Here is a 23,897-nt window from a genome sequence, read left to right on the forward strand (position 1 = left end):
GAAGTTTGTGATGTGGATGGGATGTAATACATGTAATACAAAGCCAAAAAGGAAATTATTTTTATTCATTAACAAATAATTTGGTAAATGTATCCGAACGTAACTTTAAATTTGTCTGCACTGGCAACATTTCTATTGACATCACAGCTGTTCGTTTTACCTGTGGTCTGTCTCGCTAGGGAAAATTGTAATTTTTAATCTGAAAGTGAGTTATATTTCGTATCATTTGTATATTTTTCATTGTTTTATGCGATAATATAGTAATACTCAAAGTTCCGTTACCTTCTGTGGTTCTTCGCCAGGTTGGCAAAGGTTTTATATATTTGTCAAATCTCATTTTATTTCTCTTGCATTCTCGTGAATATCAAGTGCAAGTAGTACATGCATAGTTCTGTGATCTCTCGCATCAGCGTTGTGGATTTTATTTTATGTTTTTGTTGCGTTAATTTCAGGTACAATCTTATGTAGACAGGATTACTTAGGCACTGTCTATAATATCCCAAAAATACTATGCCTCTTTTTGGTAAGTCTCAGAAGAGCCCTGCGGAGCTTGTGAGATCACTAAAAGATGCAGTTACAGCGTTAGAAAGGGGTGATAAGAAAGCTGAGAAAGCTCAGGAGGATGTGAGCAAGAATTTGGTGAGTACATTTACAATTTTACTGTTGTTGGATGTATACTAGTTGTTGTAAACAGTTGTTAACATGGGGCGTGTGTCGTTTAGGTGTTGATAAAGAACATGTTGTACGGCACGTCTGATGCAGAGCCCCAGACCGACATCATTGTGGCCCAGCTGGCGCAGGAGATGTACAACACAAACCTACTGCTGTTGCTCATTCAGGTTTGTGTTCATTGTATAGTTACTGAAAATGATATTGCCCCAATGTTGTCAAGTATTACAAAATACTTAAAACACTATGCAGGATACAAAAAATATTAGTGATTATATTTTTTCAGTTGTCATAATTTAGTTTGTTGTAGGAATGTTCTTGTATATTCCTGTGTATATAGATTAGTATAGTACAGATTGCTATAATCATTTTAAGAAACCACTATCAAAACTGGCCACAAGGCTTTGTCTGATGACATATAGCTGTGCCTATCTTTAGAGGGATAAATGCTTATTATGTTATTGGTTTGTAGCATCCTAAAGCCAAAGGTGGTTAACCTTTCACTCATCAGTGACCAAAAATGTTGAATGATTAACTATATTGGAATCTTTATGTGGCTTTCCCATTCTTATTAGTCACTTTTACAACAGGTAAAATACTAAATCATACAATATAATTATTATGTCCTTTAGGAAAACCCTTTATGCTAGAAACAATTCCTTATGCTGTTAAATAAAGTAACTAGACAGAAATAACTGTTATCTTATTTTTATAATTTTATAAAATTTAATGTCTCGGTGCAATAGTGTGATTTCTAATAATTAATATTATGTAAAACATTAAATATGTGTGTCTTATTTGCTTCTCTCAATTACTTTATATATAAAGTTCCTAGTTCTGTTGAGTACAATGGTGCACACAAGCCTGCTTTAAATTAATTACTTATATTTTTTTATCTTTTTAATATATTATGTAATTTAATAATTTGTTGCTCATATAACCATTATTCCGGCCAGTATAAAACATAAGCTTACACCTGTAAGCTCTAATGGGGTAGGCTGCAGTACATGTCATGTCAGTTGTAACCAATTTTGTTGTAGATTTCGTATCTCGCGAATGATATGACGTGGTTTCCTGGATTTGGACCCAGTTAATGGCAATAGGCCCCCTATTACTTGGGACTTAAACATAGCTGGCGAGGAGTGGGTGTACTAGACACCTCTGCTTACCCCTTCAGAGATACAGGCGTGATTCTATGTTAACCTTCGCATACCAATGAGGACCAGAGAGAGACTGTCCCACGACGACGACATCTCCTCCAAGTCCTCATGCAGTCAGGATACAAAAACTAAGTTAACTTCTATTGTAGAATTTCCTACGTAAGAAAAAATAATATAAAACATTTTATTTTTAGAATTTAAACCGCATTGACTTTGAGGGCAAGAAGGATGTGGCTCAGGTGTTCAACAACGTTCTGCGGCGTCAGATCGGCACTCGGTCGCCCACCGTCGAGTACATATGCACCAAGCCTGAGATACTCTTCACCTTAATGTCTGGGTATGTCAGTTACTATCTGCGGCATTCTGAACTAGTGCAGAGTTGATCATGCTGGTTTATGTTTTTTACAATTTTTTTTTTATAATCCCGCTATATCATGTAATATTTAATATATGCTATAACCAAACATTGGTTTACAAGAGATTGCTACTTAGCAATAAGGCCACTTATTACACTCTTCTATTTCTTTTTTAATTTCCTGTGTGTGCAATAAAGTATTTATGTTATGTTAATAACCTTTAAATTAAATAGTATTTTATAGTAGAAAGGAAACTGGCTACTATTAAATAGTACAACCAGTTTAGTAAAATTATTATATTTAATTAAGATAACATTTTACAATCGTCTCAATGCGCGGTAAGAATTAGATCCTTCAAAGTACGTTCATTAGCATAGTGACGTATCTATCGATATTAGGTCGACACTACTGTGTTAGATAGAAATTAATCAATCAGTAGATTAGCACTGCTACTTTAAAGGACCCCCCCCCCCCCCCCCCCCCAAACCAACAACTATAATTTAGAAGAAATATGGAAGTATCGGGGGGCACGGCAGTGCCCCCGGCAAGTCGAGCCCAAAGTAAACACTGCCGTACCATCCTTTACTGGAACCATTTCGCCGCATTTTCAGGTTATAACTTTACAGCACATTAGATTGTAAGGATTATGCACTGTAGCATGAAAATCAGGTAACTCTTTTGTCGAAATATAAAAATAATGATTAATTGATGTCTTTAGTATTTACTACTTTCTCTTCCTTGTTCTATTTTTATTATGATTACAGTAAAAACTTAACATAATTTTTATATTGTATTGTTGTAGGTATGAACATCAGGAGATAGCGTCAAACTGCGGTACCATGCTGCGGGAGTGCGCCAGATACGAGGCTTTGGCCAAGATAATGCTGTACTCAGACGATTTTTACAATTTCTTCCGTTATGTAGAAGTTTCCACTTTTGATATCGCCTCAGATGCCTTCTCTACCTTTAAGGTAAGCAGACAATAATTAATGATCCATCTACCCAGAGTGTAAGTTTCTAAAAGGCGCTAGTGTAAAGACCGCACAAAACTTGAGAATTAGTATACAATTTTAGATATATACAATATATACATATATTAGTGTAGTATTTTGAGGATAATTCACTACCAGCACATTCCATATGGATGCTTAACAATAAAGGCCATCACGCCGACGAATCACGCAGTTGAAATACCTGGTAGTAGGCAAGCAAAGTACAGGCAGCCTATTCTTATTAGTTAGGTTTTATTAAACCTATTAAGCTATTTGTATATCAATGACCATTACTCATAGCTGCTCGTAGGTATATTGGAAAGTTATGATGTTATGTTAGGAAAGCAATAATAAGGTATATTGATGAGTCAAGAACGAAAGACCTTTTGCGCGTAATTCATAATGTACCATTTTTACGAAACCCTTGAGACTCGTTTATTCTGAATGTTTCCAAGAAATCAAGGGTTTGTAGAATTAAGAAACACATAAAATATCCTAAATGTGTGCTTTGTGTAAATAACATAGTGGTTTATAATTATAAGTAGGTACTTGAAAACGAACTTACATTTGATAGGAGTTTAATAGATTTTTTACTGAAATATATTTCAAATACAACCATCACTTTTGCTTCCAGGAATTGCTAACAAGACACAAAATGCTGTGCGCCGAATTTCTAGAAGCAAACTACGACAAAGTGTTCAGTCATTACCAGCGGCTGTTGAACTCTGAGAACTACGTGACTCGACGGCAAAGCCTTAAGCTGCTCGGAGAGTTGTTGCTGGACCGACACAACTTCTCCATCATGACACGCTACATCACCAACCCCGACAACCTAAAACTCATGATGAACATGCTTAAAGAGAAATCACGTAACATACAGTTCGAGGCTTTCCATGTTTTCAAGGTAGGTTGGTAATGAATATAATTAATTTTAAAAGTTGTTAATTTTTAATAATATAGATAGACATTAGATATACCTTAGATATTAAGTGATTCAGACAGTTACTCTCTTTTTAGGTGATGACCACTTAGCTGAGAATGTGCCCTTTCATTGACACATGTTTCTGTTGCAGGTATTCGTAGCCAATCCAAATAAACCAAAACCAATCCTGGACATCCTGCTCAGGAATCAAGACAAGCTGGTAGACTTCCTCACCAAGTTCCACACGGATCGCTCCGAGGACGAACAGTTCAACGACGAGAAGGCTTACCTTATAAAGCAAATCAAAGAGCTCAAGCCCTTGGAACACTAACGTTTATTGCATTTCATTATCGCCACTTCCTCGTCGACAACAAGTTAGTTATAGATGCTATTATATTTAAATGCTTCTAAGTCACCAGAGGGTGTTGGGCGGCGCTGCTAAGATGTTCACTAATACATTGGAATTCTAAATGGATTTTACATTTTGGTCTGTGATCAGTCAGGGAAGAAAGTATATAGGTATTTGTGCTACGAGCAAATTAACATTTTTAATAAAGATTTGTAGGAATTAGTGTTACTTATTATGGTTTGACTTATATGTTTTGTAAGTTGTTAAAACCATTTTTAGTTTTTATGACGTGTAGTGACATTTCCAGTCACAATCGAAATATGTTTTCACATTCGCATACGATTCCTATAAGTTTACGGTGTTTAGATATTTCGAAAAATGAGCAGGTACCTCCCCGATCCATGAATCTATAAAATGAATGTATATATGCGTTTTTTATTTAATATTTGGCGTTTTACTTTATTACTCTAGATCAATATCAGAAGTATAAATTGTTGAATATGAAGGAAGTATATTTTATACATACAACGTCAGTATTGGTTGCGTAAATTATAGGTATTTATTCCTAAGTTTTATTCACCTGTAAGTTCACTTTATACATAATTATTTCCGGATTTAAATATCGATGTTTCTAAGCTTGTTACAAATTCTGATTAGATTGCATAAATTACTATATATATTTATATGTAAGTACAATATTTGTCCAATATTGTCCAAATTTTCGTTTCACAGTTTAAAGTATAACTATTTTATTTTGTCAGCGTCATTAATGCAATTACATTCTATCGAAACTGAATAAAATAAGATATTTATATCACGTTCTTTTGTTTTATTTTGAACCCAAATTGAGAATTCAATGAAAAACTGGGATACAATTAAGATTTTTATTTGAAAGACAAGCATAGTGTAATCCATTGTACACCTCTTCTTATTCGTAATCTGTACATTTTGTAATCTCTCACTAACTATCCGAAGAAGGACTAATATTGGCTTACTGATAAAGTAGGGTAAACATTTTACAAAAATAAAAAAAAATAGAGCGCACGAGCCAAAGTCGACTCGCGTGTGATAGTCATAAGTTACGAAGTGTTAAGTTTCATATGGAAACACTAATTAGAGTGAAAAGGACGGGAATAGATAGATAAGAAAATATTTTCAAGCTGGGTGTTCACTACACGAGTACACTCGGCCCGAGCGCGCTCGGATATCTACAGAGTCGGTACTTGTAACGAGTAAACACATGATGTGAGCGCACTCAGACATCGTCATCCAATCAAAGTGGACCGAGTAGTTATCCGAGGGCGCTCGATCCCAGAGTACTCGTATAGTGAAAACCCACCCTTATTAAGGCTAAAATTGACGGAAGTGAAAAACCTGCTAGTACTGGTTATATGAGAAAGGAAATCCTTCTTAGGATAGTTTTACATTCTTGAGGGCAAACCTAACATACCCTGGATGAAACAATCAGTCTATTTAATTTAACACAACGATTTCACTGTTAAATCTACGCCTAAATGATTTAATAGAATTACATTAAATCAGTTATCAACTTACTGTTAATTACAAAATAAATAAGATTTATAGAACTGAACTCAATATTATAAGGGCGGGCTCATTTTGCCTTCAACATAATAACAAAAAGCAAAAATCAACCAAAACTTAAAACTCATAAATAGTATTTTTTAAAACATAATGGAAGAACTACACGAGGAAATCGAAGTTTCTATTCATGTTGACCTGCCTTCGTGAGGATTCGATACACCGATATATAAGTACTTTGCGGATGTTAGCCACTCTATTTTGACATTTCGGTCATTAAAGTACAATGAAAATATCGATGGTTGACAAAAAACGGAGGCTCACATTTGTCGGTATATTTTAAAGAAATATACCTACTTATTGCGTAAATTAAAATTGATCGAAAGCTGAAAGAAAATTTTGAATACATAATATGCAATGAACATATTTGACTTTAGAACAATTAGAACAATACTCAGGAAGGCTGGCGAAAATGTGTAAACATTGTTGCTGTGGCCCTGAACCAGTTAACAATAAATATTTAATTAATTATCACTAAATATATTACTAATTTTACACAAAGCAAATGTGGGAAAATCGTAGATCAGGCGGTTAAAAGTAGAAATTCGCGTCGAAATAAAAATAAAACCACATTGGTACACAAATAATTAGTTTAAAAGTGTTTCAACTAGGAATTTGGTTGACTAGCCTAAAGTGTGTTGGAGCTACTGCATTATACGTTTTTTCTAATGTATATTCTTAGGGCGTAACTTCCCACTTTTACTTAATCACAATTCAAATTTTTATTTAATTTTTGGGCTTTATATAAAAGCAGTTTAGACTCGAAATAACACGACATGATTTTACGAATATGTTCAAATTGAAACAAGTTTATTGCAAGGGAGATCAGTAACATTATATTTTAAGAACTATATTAGTTTGAATATTAAACCTCGGTGTAAATGCCTAAAGTTAAGGCAATGTCTATGATTAAAATGGTATATGCATAGATATATATTAATATAGACAAGCAGATGTGTGTAAATATAGCGGGGATGTTCAAATTACTATTATAACTTTAACTGTCAACGATTAATATTCTCTCTATCCATGGAACACTTTATTAATTAATTATACTAGTAAATGGAACACCCTATCATAGCTATTTAATTCTAAATATTTTTTTAAATATGTACATTTTATTTGCGACACTGCATTAGATACTGGTCTCGTTATGAAACACTGTATTTTGCAAGCGGAAAAGCTAGTCTTCTCTTTTCAGTCAATTGTGAAGTTATTATTTTTGAGATATGACATTCCGGTCAGTTCATAAGTAGCATATCAGTCGTGGGACTGGCATAGTCCAAGTAGAACAGAGGGTTACTTTCACTTAAGCGTCTGGGTTGCGTATGAACAAAATCGACGCGGTAATTTATATAGTTGTGCCACCGGACAGTACAAGTCCTCGAGAGCGCGCTAACCGAACGCACGTTACGTAAGCCTGCTTCGTATTGATTCATATAAAACTGCGTTCATTAGATTATCAAATCCACGCCTCAGAATTTGTCATAGCAATCCGTAGATACTGACGTTTAATACGCCCCGATGCCGCCAAGTGCACACGCAGCTCAAATGTGTGTACCTACCGTTCTCCCTTTACTATGTCTATAATGGTCTTGTGCCGTGGGTCAGTTGTTTATTGACGTACTTAAGTCATGACGATGAGTTGTCCCGTATTGTTGGCGTAGACAAGTCCTTGTCCAGGTTGCGGCGCCCACCGCAGGCAGTTCAGGCTTGTGAACCCTTGCTCCCAGTTCTGTTCCAGTTCCCTGATCGGCGAAAGACCCGTCCGGCTTGAGCTCTCTGTAAAAAAAAATGAAAAAAATGTTGGATATTGACAAATCATATATTTATTTACATATATTTCTGTTGAGAGCACGAAAGGCCATAAACCGTTATATGGTATATAATGGTAAAACAGGGTCCCTCTACATTCTAGAAAATGTGACGCTAAAACCCGAGCAAATGGCGCGTCAATGCGAGCACTTGTACTAACTGTCAAAGTGTTCATAATGATACGACACACCGTCACTAAATGACGCTTATTTCCATATGTAAGCTTCTACGGGCATCTAGTTACTCCATGGCCAAAATGTTATAACCAACAAACTGGTTATCTGTGGCTAATGACATGTCATTTGAAAATATTTCACATCGGTAACAGCGCTACTGATATTGCGCTCTGTTCTTACACCGCTGTCGTAGAGTCGTAGACGGCCCACTGTAATGTAGTACATAGTATAAGAAAAGCAGGTATGCTCAATCCATTGCTAGCCCATTGATGACGTAAATGTTACCATTAAATTGGTATCTCCCATATTACAAGGACGTAAAATTATTGAAAGTTAAGAGAATTACTGGCTAATGTATTTAAATACAGCAACAACAGCTAACAGCCTCCGTGGTCTAGTGGTTAGAGCGTTAGGCTCACGATCTGGAGGTCCGGGTTCGATTCCCGATGGGGACATTGTCGAAATCACTTTGTGAGACTGTCCTTTGTTTGGTAAGGACTTTTCAGGCTTGAATCACCTGATTGTCCAAAAAAGTAAGATGATTCCGTGCTTCGGAGGGCACGTTAAGCTGTTGGTCCCGGCTATTAGCCGTAAAAACACCTCCACCAACCCGCAGTGGAGCAGCGTGGTGGAGTATGCTCCATACCCCCTCCGGTTGATTGAGGGGAGACCTGTGCCCAGCAATGGGACGTATATAGGCTGTTTGTGTGCATATAGTACTTATATAAAAATCATTAAAACTGTAAGTAATTCTATTACTAAAAGTTCAAAATTTCCTAGCAAAGTAAATATAAAAAACATTGGTTGTCGGTATTTTATTTCTTACGAAATGGCAGCGCAGGGCGGGTTGACAACAGCTGAACCTTGAAATGTTAGCTGTCACTTTTGAGCATACCTGGTTTTCTTGTACCATGATGTAGTACATACCTAGTGGCTCCAGTCGATACAGAAGCGCAAACACATTATTCCTGGCATGTGGCGTGGAGGTGAACCGCCGCGAGCCGAGGCCGACGGCGAGGTGACGCGCGGTGGGTGACAGAGCCACCGATACCGCAGATTGTTCCAACACTGCTGTGTGCAGGCACTGTCCTAGGCGGGCCCACTCCAACGAATACACGCCAAGCCAATGGTTACTATTTCTTAGACGCGGCACTGGCAGCAGGGCCACCAACAACCTCCCGTCTTTGGATATGTCGATACTAGCGTCGTTGTGGATCCGGCAACGCTGCACTACCACGTTCTTTGTACCTAGTAACAAAGTTGAGAATTCAGTGTCTTGTGTCTACGAATTGTGATAGCAAGGTACACTTTGTGATTTAACATTGACGTTTTTTATTAAAAAACACAAAAACCCGCAATACCCGAAAAAAACACACCCACCAACCCGCAGTGGAGCAGCGCGGTGGAGTATGCTTCACACCCCCTCCGGTTGATTGAGGGGAAGCCTGTGCCCAGCAGTGGGACGTAGATAGGCTGTTTATTTATTGAGCGCGGACTGTCTGTCTCGCTCGCACTTACGCGTTAGGCGGCACACGGTATGAATGAGAATTTTGTACGAAGTTTTCGGCGTGTGCCCTGGGTGAATAAAATAGTGGTCTCACTGTCAGCGATGTCGGGCGTGTCTCCGCAGTGGAAGTCCCAGGCCTGCACGCGGTGCGAGGGCGCCGGCAGCGTGTCGGAGATGATGCCGGCGTCCAGCAGCCCCGCCATGCCGGCCGTGAGCCGCCGCGCCGCGCCGCCCGCGCCCCCCGCACCACCACCGTTAGCCTCGTCGTCTACTACCATCGCGTTCTGGAATTGAGTCAACGCTCCTGATACTGGCGAACAAATAGTCTGACCGTTTTAAAAATAGTGCTGTCCTTTGCTTACGATAAGTTCAAGAAAGAGATAAAGCTTTTTTGGTTTTGGAACTGGCAAACTGAATTTAAATTAAGTTTGTGTCTGTCTGAATAGGCACATACGTAAAAGTAAGAGCACTGTACCATTAGCAATATTGTCACCACATCATACTTTCATTTGGTAACGGGGTATTTAAAAGAAACATTCAACCACCTAATTTTGTTGATTTTATTTAATCAACATTCGAGTAACTGGGCTACCGGATGAACAGCTGCATTGAAACAAAACGTACCTGAGCCAAAATGATAGGTTGCAAGTATTCGTGGATCCTCGGCAGACGCTGTGGTTGCGCGCTCTGAGCTTCCGCACTGTTGGCGGGCAGGTCATTGACCTGCATCAGGGGCATGGCAACATTATTCAGCACAGTATGGAAGTGGCCCGGGTCCTCCTGAGGCCTACCACTCGCGTCGCTACGAGGCGTCAGTATATGAGGCCGGTACGCCGCAAAAGTACGACGATTCCCCAACTCCGGTCCGTTCTGCAGCGGTGAACGACTCCCCGGCGAATTGTCCCCATTATTTGATTGCAGCGAAAACATTTCTCTCACAGACGACGGAGTGTACAAACGTATCGTCTGCAAGCGTCTGAACCGAGTCCTTGCTGCGTTTCTCAAACGAACAGCTTGTAAATGGGCCAACCTTATAAGGTTGACTCTGTGTTCAAATTCGTTTAGCATATCATCTCTGGCTTCCTGTTGGAAGTTGTCAACGGAAGGTGGCGGCTGTACGCCTGACGGTCCTGCGACCGGTTCATCCATTCGCTGCTCGTTTCTAGGCGTACTGGCCCGCGGCAACCGCAGTTTACTCGGTAACAGTCTCAACGCTGGTATCCTATGGTTAGAAACAGGAGGCAGCACTCTCTTCTTGGTAATAGGATGAGCATTCGGATTGGTTCTGTGTAAAGCTTTTTGTCTTTTACTTTCCAAATATAACTCTCTTCTAGTTCTCGCGGTGAGGGAAGTATTTCTGTTAGCAGCGGCTATTTGTACCGCAAGGCGGTTACTCCATCTCTGATTGGCAGTGCCAGTGGATGTCGACGGTGTAGGTGATTCTCGGTTATTTTTCGTTGCAGGTGTAGATTCCGTAGCAGGAGCATTATCACTGGGAGTTGCTTTATTTTCAGTATCTACATTTTCCATAGAGCCGATTTGTTCCGTTGCTTGAACAGTTCTAGATTGACTTGTTGGTTCATCCGGTCCATCAACGTTGACAGGGCCAGCATGGTCCACGTTTTGTATGCGAACGACAATTTGGTCGCCACGTTGCGTGGTGTTTGGTGCGGGAGCGTTGCTCGCTTGACGGTTACTATTCCTGTTCATCATCAACATTAAACAAGTCAAAGCTAACGCTTTCTTCAGAGTTCGCAACATGCTTATGATAAGCTGACTAAGTCCTCGCTCTTCCAAGCACATCATCATCATATTGAACATTACAGATAAGACCTGCATGGCTCGCATTCGTATCTCGTGTCTGGTAGCGCTAATTTCGATAGCTCGCACAAAGTCGCGCCGAGATCTGTTAGTTCTTGGTGTAAACCGGTTAGGAAGAGGGTTCCGTGCTCTCCTCCGCAACTCATCTTCTGGCCGCCACCTTGCTGACAGTCTTCTCCTGAGCGATGGGGACGACCTAACATTCGAAGATGAACGCCCGAAGGCGGAACGTCCTGGAATCGGACGATTCTCGCCTACACTATCCGCTGAAGGGTTAACTTCACCCTCCGTTATATTAGAATTGCTCGTATTATCATTACTCGTCGTAGCATTAGCATTCTCCTCTGGATTTCTGTCACCGCCTTCACTTCTGCCGCCACTTCTGCGTAGAGCTGTGGTACGAGCGCTTTCATTCATGTTAGTTAACATCATACATCTCTCTAAAAGCGATCGAGTATAATGACTTGGCATAGAATTTCCGTCTTGTCTTCCAGTTTCTCTGTGTAACATTAGAATACGTCGACGTAAATTTTCCCACATATTGCGGAGTTCTCGCATAGTAACGCGGTTGCCACGTAACCATAAGTTCGTTAGTTGTACAGTGTGTTTTTGTAAAGCGTTGACGCCACCTTTTACTTTACGATATGCCTCGTCAGAAGACATAGCGGCGCCTCCTGCCCAGAAGTTTTCCCTACTCGTGGAGGGCCTTGGATTCGAGTTGGATGGACCCGGTGCCGGTTCAGTAGCCGTTCCTGCGTCACCTTCTCTATTAGCCGGCTCAGTATCCTCGGTCCCCTGGCTCTGCGTTCGCACGCGAAATCTGTCATTTACCAGAGTGACATTAATTCTACCAGGTTCTGGAGGACTGCTTTCATTTCGTGGGCCGTCATTCAGCTCGAATACCATTCTATTGGTAGGATTAGGGACATTATCCTCATTTCTGTTGCGTTCAGTATCCTGGGTCTCTACATCTTCAAATGTGGAGTTTCTAGTGCGGAATATGTTAACTTCTAGGGAGTCACTATCGGAATCTGAAGTGGACGAGAGAATATCATGTCGTAGGGTGGAGCGCGGGGACAGCAGACGAATTCGAGGTCTAAGACCGCGTGGACGTCCGCCGCTTTCACTGTCGTCCGACTGAGTCCTAGACGTCCCACGTCGTGGCATACTACGCTCCACACTAGCTAAAGTCGACCATGACATATTTGTAATCAAGTTCAATAACCTAGTCCCAGAATCTCTTAAAATGTCACGGATCAAATCGAGACTTTCGTTTATCGTCTGTGCATCAACAGGTCCAGTTAAAGGGCTCATCTGTGTCGATGAGTTAGTCATGGTAGGTCTTTGGGATCTGGTTCCAGACCCAGGCGTACGTTGTGGGGAAGGCGTGCTCATTTCAGTATTAGAAACGCGTCGCGAACCCGGAGAAGCGTTACTGCGTCTCGGAGAAGCATTATTAGTGGAAGCTGAAGTGTTCTGGGTTCTAGCCGAGTTTTGGCCAGGGGTGGAATTCCGTCGACGTTCTAAAAACGCTCGGCCTAGCGTTGATTCTGGTCGTGACGATGTAAATATGCTTGTGCGAGCAGTATTCGCTGTATTGTCCGGCTGTTGCGTGCTGTCAGACAAAGTGGTTCTATTTGACCGGGAGGTGTTCGTAGACGAGAAGGGATTTGGTAGAAGTCTAGTGGAGCGCTCGCGTTGGTCTGCGTTCCAAAAAGGCCTCCCTTCTGGCAGCGGCTGAAAGGCCGAAGGTCGTGATCCGAATATGGAATGTTCTTGCGGTGTTGAGTCTTGATTTCTGAAACAGAGGCAATTGAACGAATAAAGGTTTTCATCCGAAAAAAGCTTTCAATTGCACTTGGTGATAATTATGAAACAATGTGGGTTCCCAGTTTATCGCATATACGTAGCTAAATATATCATGTCGGAGAGAAAATAACACCTTAGTAAACTATTACGACGGCTTAACATGCTTTCCGAATCACGGAATCGTCTTATATTTCGGACAATCAGATAATTTCAGCCTGCAATGTCCTGGCCGGGAACCCGGAACCTTCGGATCGGGAGGCCAACGCTCAACCATTGGATGATAGAGGCCGTTAAAACCAGCTGAACCAAATCTAATTGTTTTCACTGCCCCCAGTCCAACACAGAAGTTATAAAAGTTCTGCATAGTAATCCTTATTAATACACACCTAGAGGGGTTAGAATCGAAGGATAAGACATCAAGGTTGAGCAGTCGACTGCTGTTCGCTTCGCCGTCGCCGCTGTCGGCTGCGTCTGCTCTCCTAGAAGTGCTGGGACCTGGAGATGCTGAGAATAAATTCACGTAATAAGGAAATATAAATACTTATGCCATTACTTTACAGTACCGATAAATTAATGTTTGGAATGGTATTTATCACTAGTTAACAAATCTAAGCAAACTTACTACTTATATTAAACGTTAATTTGTATATTCAAAGTCCTCGTTTACTACCTTGGGTTTCTAGCAATAGACGCAATAAAAGCTTTTTAAGATAGATGGCGCAGATCTCACTGCAGCCAAAATTTCAAAGAATGGCTGCCAGCCGCGACAAAAATAACGCTGTCTGCTGTTTATGTAGATAAATTATCTATTTCATTCCCCTATTCGTCGATTTGTCGCATTGCGCTCGTTGCTGATGACAAAATGTTCCGAAATATCATAATATAGTCCTCTTTATCGTATCGGATAACGGCCACCTTAGTCATTTCTGTTATGTGCACTTATGTGGCTGGCGAAACCGAAATTTTAAACAGAGTAGAGCGGCCTGTCACTGGTTTACGTATAAGAAATACCCTCGAGTATTCAACATTCATGTTATTCGAAACGACATATTTGCAATAATACTACTTTTGTATTCTATGAAGCTTAGAATATAATATGAAATACCTTTATTTGTACAAATTAATGACGAATAATTTTACCATCGTCGTTTTGGGCGGATGATGCGGTGGAGCGAGCCGTGCGCGTCACTCCGGACGACGTCGGCGACACGTCTGTCTCCATCGGGTCTGTTCCGCGATCGATCTGTTCAATCAATGAAACGTAATATTAAAATCATTATGATATTAGTTGGAGCATTTCTGTGTGCGTAGAGAAACTACTGCAGCTTCTCACAACCTGTATAGCCGGGGAAAAGAAGCTGCAAGAAAAACCTCGGCACAGGGCCCTAGACGTTCTTTTAAAAAAATATAAAAATAAACATAAAATATTGGTATACAATTGAGTAATTTAGCTGCCTAATGGTGCTAATTCCTGTAAATACCATCTAATTTTATTTTAAGTTATATCTGTCATTTTCTTATCCGCCGAAAAGGAAAGGGACGGGTAATCGACAAGTATAAAATTTATGGAACACACGTCAATTTTAAGCACAAATCTAAACCAACCGTCTAAAAATTTTACATCAGTCAATAACCCGACACATTCATTTACTAATTCTTCCTAAAATTAAGAGCTGTGAATCATCCGTCCCTTTCCTTTTCGACGGATATGAAAATGACGGATATAACTTAAAATAAAATTAGGCGGTGTCTGCAGGAATCGGGGCCAATATCCGTTCTCAGACAGTTAATCCCATGCATTCATATCATCTAAATTATCACTAACTTTATAATAACCTTTTTTGTAAAGTTTTTGTTTAACTACTGTCCTAAAACAGTTGAAAGGCAAATTCTGAGTGTCAATGGGAATCACGAATACATTGCCCCTTAAAAGATTTAGTAATCTTATGTAATCCACTGACTTGTAAAGCAAGTTTATTTTTATTTCGGGTATTAACAATGTGCCGATCGCTATTTTTTGCAAATAATCCTATATGTTTTTTTACATATACACTTCTCATCAAAAAAATCGAAACACTTCCGTTTTCATTGTTTCTGTCCGAATTTAACACAAAAAAGAATTCATACGATGAAAAAAAATACATAAATGTATAGCTGGCAGTTTGGCTATTACAGTAATAAGCGAAAATTCAAAATTCAAAATTAGAATTTCATTTGTTTATCTTATAAACGAAATGAATCACTGATTTGAGACAAATGTGTGTTTAGGGTTGGAGTACATTTAGCGTTTAAAAACTAAAAATTGGCGCCTATCCTTAAACTTTTTGTTTTTTATTTCAATACTGTGACTTAGGGACGTCTGAAAAAAGGTTTTTTTTCTAAAACGTATGGATACTTCGCCCACAGAAGCCGCCCAAGTTGTGGCATTGCTGGATTCTGGCCTTAGTCAGCGTGTTGTGGCTGCAAGACTGCATCTAAGCCTGTCATCTGTTCATAGAGTCTATAAACGTTATCGGGAGACTGGTTTGTTCACGCGCCGTTCAGGATCTGGCAGGAATCGGGTCACTTCTGAGCGAGATGATCGATTTATTGTAACAACTTCTTTAAGAAATCGACGCCTTAACGCTTTTCAACTGCAGCAGCGGCTTCGTGTTGTACGAAGGGTGGCTGTAAGTGACTCTACAATTAGAAGAAGGTTGAAGGATCGTGGACTGGTACCGCATAAGCCAGCAAATGGGCCGAAATAAACTGCAGACCATCGAAGAGCGCGCCTTAACTTTGCACGTGAGCACCTAAATTGGTCATACCTACAGTGGAGCAAAGTTCTCTTTTCTGATGAGTGTAAAATTATGCTGTATGGTAACGACGGAAGGAACAAGGTCTACAGAAGAGACGGAGAACGCTATGCACAATGCTGCATTGAAGAAAAGGTCAGCTATGGTGGCGGTTCGTGGACGGTTTGGGGAGGAATCAGCGCCGACGGTAAGACAGAGCTTGCTTTCGTGTCTGGGCCACGTCTGCCTGCACTAAACTGTCATCGGTACGTCGAAGAGTGTCTCGAGCCTCATGTGATGCCCTATGCACATTTTATTGGCAACGGCTTCATATTCATGCACGACAATGCTAGGGCTCACACCGCGGGCGTCGTACGAGATTATCTTAACGAAGTCGATATCTCTATTATGAAATGGCCAGCAAGAAGCCCGGACATGAATCCCATTGAACATCTGTGGGATGAATTAAAGAGACGAATTCGAGCAAGAGATCCTGCCCCAGAAACACTTAGCCAGCTGCAAGATGCAATCCAAGAGGAATGGGACAATATACCACAGCATGTGATCGTGACTCTCATCCGATCGATGAAGAACCGTATGGAAGCAGTAATTAGAGCTCGGGGAGGGAATACAAGTTATTAAATAAACGTTTTTTAGCTTTTTTTTTTCATTTACGTGTGTTGTTTTATCCATTTCCTTTATACTCCATACGGAATAAAAATGACTCATTTAACAAAATACGAAACCTATGAAAAATTCATTTAAATTTAGAACATTAACATTAAGATTTGATAAGCTCATATTACTCACTATTAAACGACATTTAACATTTATTCCTAAATGTACACATTTTTCTGATAATCCTGACAAAACGTAAACTTGCAAGGTGTTTCGATTTTTTTGATGAGAAGTGTATTAAGTTTTCAAAGATATATTGTGATGCCAAAGTTAAAATACTAATTTCTTTAAATTTATTACTAAGTGACATCTTGGGTCCCAATTTGTAAATCGCCCGAATGGCTCGCTTTTGCAGAACAAAAATGCTGTTGACATCTGCAGCATGACCCCACAGCAAGATGCCGTACGACATTAGACTGTGGAAGTAGGCAAAATAAACTAATCGCGCGGTTTCTACATCGGTTATTAAACGAATTTTTTTGGCCGCGAATGCTGCTGAGCTGAGCCTTTTGGACAACTTATCAACATGAGGACTCCATTGCAGCTTAGCGTCCAAAGTAATTAATGAAGAATACATACATACATAAACTCACGCCTATTTCCCACCGGGGTAGGCAGAGACTTCCATTTGCTTCGATCCTGACACACTTCTCTTGCTTCCTTCACATTCATCAATCGTTTCATACACGCACGCTCCGTTCAGTTCAAAGTAGGTCGTACTGAACCTTTTCTAAGGACATCTCCAATTTGGCCAATATACGTCCTTCTAGGTCTTCCTCTACCAGCCCTACCATCAACTTTTGCTTTATTTACCGCTGATGTATTCTACTCTCTCTCGGCTTTAGAAGAATTTTGTCGGTAATTTCTGTAGTATAAATTCTCCATGCGTTTACACCGAAATATCAAAATTCCACTTCCCAGCCAGGACAGCTACCGACAGCGCCTCTGTGTGCATTGAACTTAAATTGGAACATGATATATTGAGTATGGTGTTAAGAATCCGAATTGTGCTGGTTTCTGTGTGTAACAAGAAACTTAATCAACAAAATTTTTATTTTATTCCTCGTAAAACAATCAGCGACATATATCCGGGAATACAAAAAGGGCATCTGTAAGAACTCTATGTTATTATTTTTACATTATTGGGCAAAGGGATCATTGAAGAAATAGACTTACGGTATTCGGCGGAGGAGGCGTGCTGGTAAGTCGGTGTCGTACCATGAACAATCGCTGATAATTCCTAACAAGACTGTCATATCTCTGTACCAAGTTTTGGTACGAGTTCACGATCATGTCCTGCGGTGACCCGTGGGCATCCGCATTCCTACTGCTGTCTTCGTCATTTCTTCTACTTCCTGGGTTATTCATCGGGTTTATTGTAGGATTGTGCTGGAGTACCGAAGCGTTCGACGCTGAGTTCGCCCATAGTGAAATCCCAGTTATCAGTTTGTAGCCCAAAGCGTCGAAAGCTACGTAGCTGAAAAAATAAACGGGAAAATAGTGATAAATTACTTGTATACTGCAAATCTGTCGGCGTATTGCAGGGTTGCATTCTAATTACAATAGGTTTTAAGTTTAAAAATCGAAATTATAGTTTTTGAAATATATTAATTATTATTATTGTATTATTATTTATAATACATTTTGAAACAAACATGTTAAATAGTTACTACAGATGCACCCGTATATGTAGCACGCACATCGCGCGCAACGCGAAAATAAGCTAGTAGAAGTGGTTTATTTATCGTGGCTTGTATTTTTGATACGTCCATCCCCAACTCACGTGTGTAAATATATACCTGTCTCATCTTTCAAATGTCAAGTTCTGATGTGCTACGTGAAATGGATATATACTTTCGCAGGCGAATTGAAAGCGGACACGCACGTTATCCGGGTGCGGGTACGGCTACTGTAATTCTACTTACCGGACTTTCTCATTGATATTGTTGGTGGAAACTCTGGTAAATGGCGTAGGCTGGCTCCAATCCCAGAAGTAGAGCTCATTGTACGTCGCTATCACCAGCAGCTGCAGCCGCGGGTGGAAGGCGATGGAAGCAATCACTGTTTCCTTATGGACATTCCATGTTTCACTGCCACCCTGCAAAATTTCACACATAAATGCCTGTTCACTTTGCTTATCGTAAAGTACCATACTTATCCACTAAGGAGTGCTTACTTAGAAGCATGTGAGATGAAACTCGCGAGCGTATATATCAAATTCTAGTATGCAATTCCCACCAAAAAGAATAGGTCTAGAATATCTAACAGTAGTTTTGAACAGTTTTGCACTGATGTTGACGACATGTTACTTAAGTTATACACAAAAAGAATCCTGAAAATGGTAACACAGTCGCAAAAGGAGTAATTCTTAAAAGGACAATTCCCTAAATAGCTGATTCTCAAAATGCCACAAGAGCTGATGAAGGCTGCTGAGTATGCTGTCTAGCTGGTAAAATACTGGTCAAGACATGCCATCAAAACGATAAGAAAAAGAAGAAAAACTATAAATAAAAATAAGTCATACTCACACTATTGATGTCCCACACACGAACTTGTCCTCCGAGGCAGCCGGACCCTATGAGCTGTGTGTGTGAAGGATGGAAAGCGATGCACCACGGCGTGCGCGGGTGACCTCTCAATATCCTCACATGTTTGCCACTAGCTAGCTCTGACACATACACGTTATGGTTGCCGTGTGTCGACGCCACTTTTGTCCTGAAACATTACGCAATTTTATTAAGATCATCTCAAATAGAAAATCGGAACCCTGTTTGGTACCGAACCCTGTTTGGTACCTAAGTAGATTTTATTTTGTTATCTGTCAGTTTTAACCCTTCTAAGACAATATTTTTATAATTTGAATTATGTGTTAGACCCGAAACGATCAACATTAACAAAGTTGAATAAACCATGCACAAGTACAGTCATGCATGAGTAATATCATGTACCCACTTTAGAACCCTGTCGCACTATCATATTTGACATTTAATGAGACTTACGGTTTAATCTGTCAAAAAAGTTAATGTGACATGGTTTCAAAGTGTGTACATATTAGTCCTCGTGACCGTACATAAGGCATACGTACACCACAAACGTAATAATATCTCTCATGGACACACAGCTTTTAATTTTGTTTTACTGCAGGTAATTCGAATTTTCTGGGATAAAGGATAATAGGATTACGAATGCGGTATATAAAGCGAAGGTTGATAGTAGGGCTGGCAGAGGAAGGCCTAGAAGGATGTAATTGACCAAATTGGAGATGTCCTTGGAAAAGGTATAGTACGATCTACTCTGAACCGGCGTGCGTGTATGAAACGATTGATGAATGTGAAGGAAACAAGAGATCAGTCAGGATAGAAGCAAATGCAATTCCATAGTCTCTGCTTACCCCGGTGGGAAATAGCCGTGAGTTTATGTATGTATGTAATGACATAAATAATGAACTTTTCAATAGATTATGAAAAAAAAAACAAAGTTGGCAACTTACCCATCGGGACTGAATACCATTAAGAATGTCGATCTCGGATAACCTGGCAAGTCACAACACTGCAAGAACAAAAATAACATTTTATTGACCCAAGCCAAATAAAGTATTTCCTGTATTGCTCATGTCATTTGAATCATGTTTTCAGAATAATTATTGTATAAGACATTTATACCTATTAATACTATTATGTATTGTGTATACATTAATTTATAAATAGACAGTAAAGACTGAGTTATCTAAACAGGAAACCAATTAAAATTTCCTTTAGGCACCTACTTACAACTATCAAAACCGGTGCAACCACAAATAGTGTAGTAAACAAATAGGTATAATTATCACCTTACTGCAGTAAATAGGTAGAATATACACATAAACAAAGTTATAGGTGGTAGAATATTGTTTATTTTTCCAACAATAATAAAATATAAACAATTACACTTAAGGGGTGGAAGGCAACAGGGAAACCACTGCCCTATTTTCCCTAAAAAAGTAGCATGGAGAATGCTACACCAACAAGAGTGTGGCTCTTAAATTAGTGATGAAGGAGCACATACAAACTTCCAACCCCATTTTAATCCCTAGAGCCAGGACCTATTTCACGCATAATGGGCCATCCACGTGTCTAAATGCGGAAAATAGAACCCACTATCATACCATACTAACCCTTAAGAGGTGGAGTTTCGTAAAATCCATTTTTAGAGGATGTGTACATCTACCTTCCCGCCAAATTTCAAGTTTGTAGGTGTCATAATTTCTGAGATTTCGTGATTAATCAATCAGTGAGTGGTACGTGTTTCACTTTTACACACATAATAGAAGATTTATATTTAGCAAATTCCGCTAGTTCCGCATAAGAATGATTAGTCAGAATGATTAGCATTAATTTACTTAACCATCCACATACAATTTACTATAACAAAAATATCTCACCCTGATTGAAAGAGGTTTCTGCACAAGTATGTCTTCGGCAATGTTTTCGAGTACAGCTGTATTACTGGGGCTGTGAGGTGGGTTGATGCCTCGCTCCCTCCACTGCCAGCTCCGAGCCACATTCCCCACACTCGGCACCTCATCAACGGGGTCATTCTTACAGTTGAGCCATTCATTGTCTATCACTGGATCCATACTCCTTTAAAATATAATATAATGTTAAAAAACAATGGAAGATAATGGTGCTAATTCCTGTAAATACCATCTAATTTTATTTTAAGTTATATCTGTCATTTTCTTATCCGCCGAAAAGGAAGGGACGGGTAATCGACAAGCATAAAATTTATGGAACACACGTCAATTTTAAGCACAAATCTAAACCAACCATCTAAAAATTTTACACCCGTCAATAACCCGACATAGTTAAGTAGACAGCACGTCAAACGGATTGCATACCAGCGACGTACCTTTTGATTCGCCCGGGTTATTCATTCATTTACTCATTCTTCCTAAAATTAAGAGCTGTGAATCATCCGTCCCTTTCCTTTTCGACGGATATGAAAATGACGGATATAACTTAAAATAAAATTAGGCAGTGTCTACAGGAATCGGGGCCAATATTCATATAAAATGTAACTTTATGAAATATTTACTCGAGTAAAATCTATCACTATTTGTTTTAAATGATCAGTGTCATCACTGTCAATTACGGTAGGCACAAGTGAAAAGTCAAACTTGCAGGCAATTTTACTTTTTTAATATTAGTACTTAGGTATATTGATGATATTAGATTACAAAATGATTTAATATTTTTATTACAACATATTCAAACATTATTTATGTAGAAAAGAACACCTACCTTGTTGATTATGTGATTGTTTTATTAAAGAATATGTAGTGAATCTGGAAAATAGAATCAAAATGAGAGTATATTATGAGACATATACATAAAAGCAAATTAATATTGGTGAAACAATATTGAAGTCATAATATGGAAGTAAATAAAATAGTAAGATATTGAAAGAAATTGCATTTTGATAAGATTGTGGTTTATAAAGTATATGTATATTATAATTTAATATGTTTTAAAACTATGTATCACATACTTTGTTTAGCTGCTTGATAAGTACTAAACGCATAGTATCAAAAGTACATGTCCTGCATAAAATATATTATTATAATATTATTATATCCCATAACAGCCAGCAGTAGGTAGTGGGAGGTAGCAGTAGGTGGTTTCATCATAGTCTGACTTCATAAACTAAAGATAATAAGGTACACTCATTAATCAGTGCAAAATAAATGCATTGAGTGGTCCATGCCCAGTACTGGTATGTATATAAATTCCAACCCCACATTCGCGCATATCACATGTGCATTCTCTGTTGCACTCTCATTCACAAAAATTATGTTAATATTTTCCATCTAAGAATAGTAGAAAAAAATACGAAAGCCAGTAAACATAGTTTTAAGCTCTCTTCCTCTTAGTTCTTATGCAGTTATGGTTTTATGAAAGCAATTTCAAATTAGGAAGATTATCTTTAGAACAGATCACTAATAATTGGGTTGGGATATAGTTGTGAGCTTATGTTATGAATGTCAAAAAATCAATATTCATGACATCACTAATGTAAGTAGGAATATGTAATATGGACATTATACCTATGTAGTTGAAGAACAAAATAAAAATACAACTTCAGGCACATGTTTTAATATTTTTTCAATATCTATCTACCCCCAAAAGACATGTGTAAATATTTTCATTTTGAATATGATTTGAAATAATTTTTATGTCTTTATAGGGGCAAGGTGTAAAGATTGTAAAAAGTGTAAAAGCATATATTGTGACATTTAAAATGTTTTGCACACCAATGCATAATGTAACCCAAATAAACAAACAATTCTTTTTTCTTTCTCTCTCATTGGTATCAAAACATAATACCTATCCTTGCTATTGCCAGCATGTATTGCATTTCAGAATAAATCTTGACTGGTGAAGACTAATAGAAAATAAGCAGCTATTATATTGAATAGTTACGTTAGATAATGTATGTTAGTAATTCTCTAGAAACTATACTCAAGCTAAATTAGTAGGCATAGTCCACATGGAGTGATTTTATCATGCTTGTGATTCTAATAGCATGTATTCTTGTAAGAAAAGCAGGTAAATCTAAGAGACTGAGCTCTCATTCTAACAGTTTTAGAAAAGTATGGGCATAATTCAGGATGATTTCAGACAGCATACTTGTATTTATCGCAATACGTACCAAAACGATTGGAGTGAGCCATATTGAAAACTGTCAACAGGTTACATTGTCGACGAACACGATAATATCCGCGATCACTTACAAGAAATCAATAAAGTTTTTCATATGTTCTGTATTTTGTTGTAAATAACATGATAATTTACACACAAACTACCTATTCGCCGCATTTTTAGTAGTTCGTCGTGGTTAAATTACGGAAGCATTTACCTTGATCATGTTGTAAAATCGCCTCGTGGCTAAGGGGATGTTTAGAATTATGTGGATTTTAGCCGTTTTAAAGTGTAATTGCACTAGTTAAACACAATAACTACTCTATTGGGAAATCAAAAATCCATAACAGAAACAATCCTGCAACGCACAGCTGCGAACTGTCAAAAATTTATGGTAGTTTTTACTTCTTTTCTTTTCGGTACCAGAGACAATAATGCAAACTTCTACAGTCACTAAATGGAGAATTATTGTAAAATAAAATTCATGTTTGAAGATCATTTATTCCAAGATTAGCTTCATATTTTCCACAAAATAATGAAGAACTTTCCAGGCTACGTTCCCCGAAAAAAATATAGATGGCACTGTACAGACT

General features: G+C 38.8%; 2 protein-coding genes across 6 annotated transcripts; one reads left to right on the top strand and one right to left on the bottom strand.

Moving 5' to 3' along the window:
- The first annotated feature begins 93 nt into the window (after nucleotides 1-93).
- LOC126369647 (protein Mo25) lies at nucleotides 94-5,265 on the top strand. 3 transcript variants are annotated; one of them, XM_050014201.1, is made up of 7 exons: nucleotides 94-205; nucleotides 453-639; nucleotides 723-839; nucleotides 2,024-2,166; nucleotides 2,988-3,156; nucleotides 3,812-4,081; nucleotides 4,251-5,265. In XM_050014201.1, exons 2-7 carry the CDS (start codon nucleotides 511-513, stop codon nucleotides 4,428-4,430), a joined length of 1,008 nt encoding a protein of 335 aa, XP_049870158.1. In that variant the 5' UTR covers nucleotides 94-205; nucleotides 453-510; the 3' UTR covers nucleotides 4,431-5,265. The 3 variants fall into 3 exon arrangements, with proteins under 3 accessions (XP_049870158.1, XP_049870150.1, XP_049870167.1); XM_050014193.1 differs by having other exon boundaries at nucleotides 151-302; XM_050014210.1 differs by having other exon boundaries at nucleotides 185-312.
- Nucleotides 5,266-5,318: 53 nt separating this feature from the next.
- On the bottom strand, nucleotides 5,319-23,677 carry LOC126369250 (uncharacterized). 3 transcript variants are annotated; one of them, XM_050013616.1, is made up of 13 exons: nucleotides 23,522-23,677; nucleotides 21,907-21,950; nucleotides 21,048-21,246; nucleotides 20,118-20,176; nucleotides 19,156-19,342; nucleotides 18,553-18,725; nucleotides 17,804-18,104; nucleotides 14,316-14,418; nucleotides 13,562-13,670; nucleotides 10,170-13,164; nucleotides 9,640-9,829; nucleotides 8,966-9,286; nucleotides 5,319-7,829 (listed from the first exon to the last, which is right to left on the bottom strand). In XM_050013616.1, exons 3-13 carry the CDS (start codon nucleotides 21,240-21,242, stop codon nucleotides 7,675-7,677), a joined length of 4,788 nt encoding a protein of 1,595 aa, XP_049869573.1. In that variant the 5' UTR covers nucleotides 21,243-21,246; nucleotides 21,907-21,950; nucleotides 23,522-23,677; the 3' UTR covers nucleotides 5,319-7,674. The 3 variants fall into 3 exon arrangements, with proteins under 3 accessions (XP_049869573.1, XP_049869556.1, XP_049869565.1); XM_050013599.1 differs by having other exon boundaries at nucleotides 13,562-13,679; XM_050013608.1 differs by lacking the exon at nucleotides 23,522-23,677 and adding an exon at nucleotides 23,315-23,508 and having other exon boundaries at nucleotides 13,562-13,679.
- Between the last annotated feature and the right edge of the window lie 220 nt (nucleotides 23,678-23,897).

This window comes from Pectinophora gossypiella, chromosome 1, assembly GCF_024362695.1.
Source record: "Pectinophora gossypiella chromosome 1, ilPecGoss1.1, whole genome shotgun sequence".
NCBI lineage: Eukaryota > Metazoa > Arthropoda > Insecta > Lepidoptera > Gelechiidae > Pectinophora > Pectinophora gossypiella.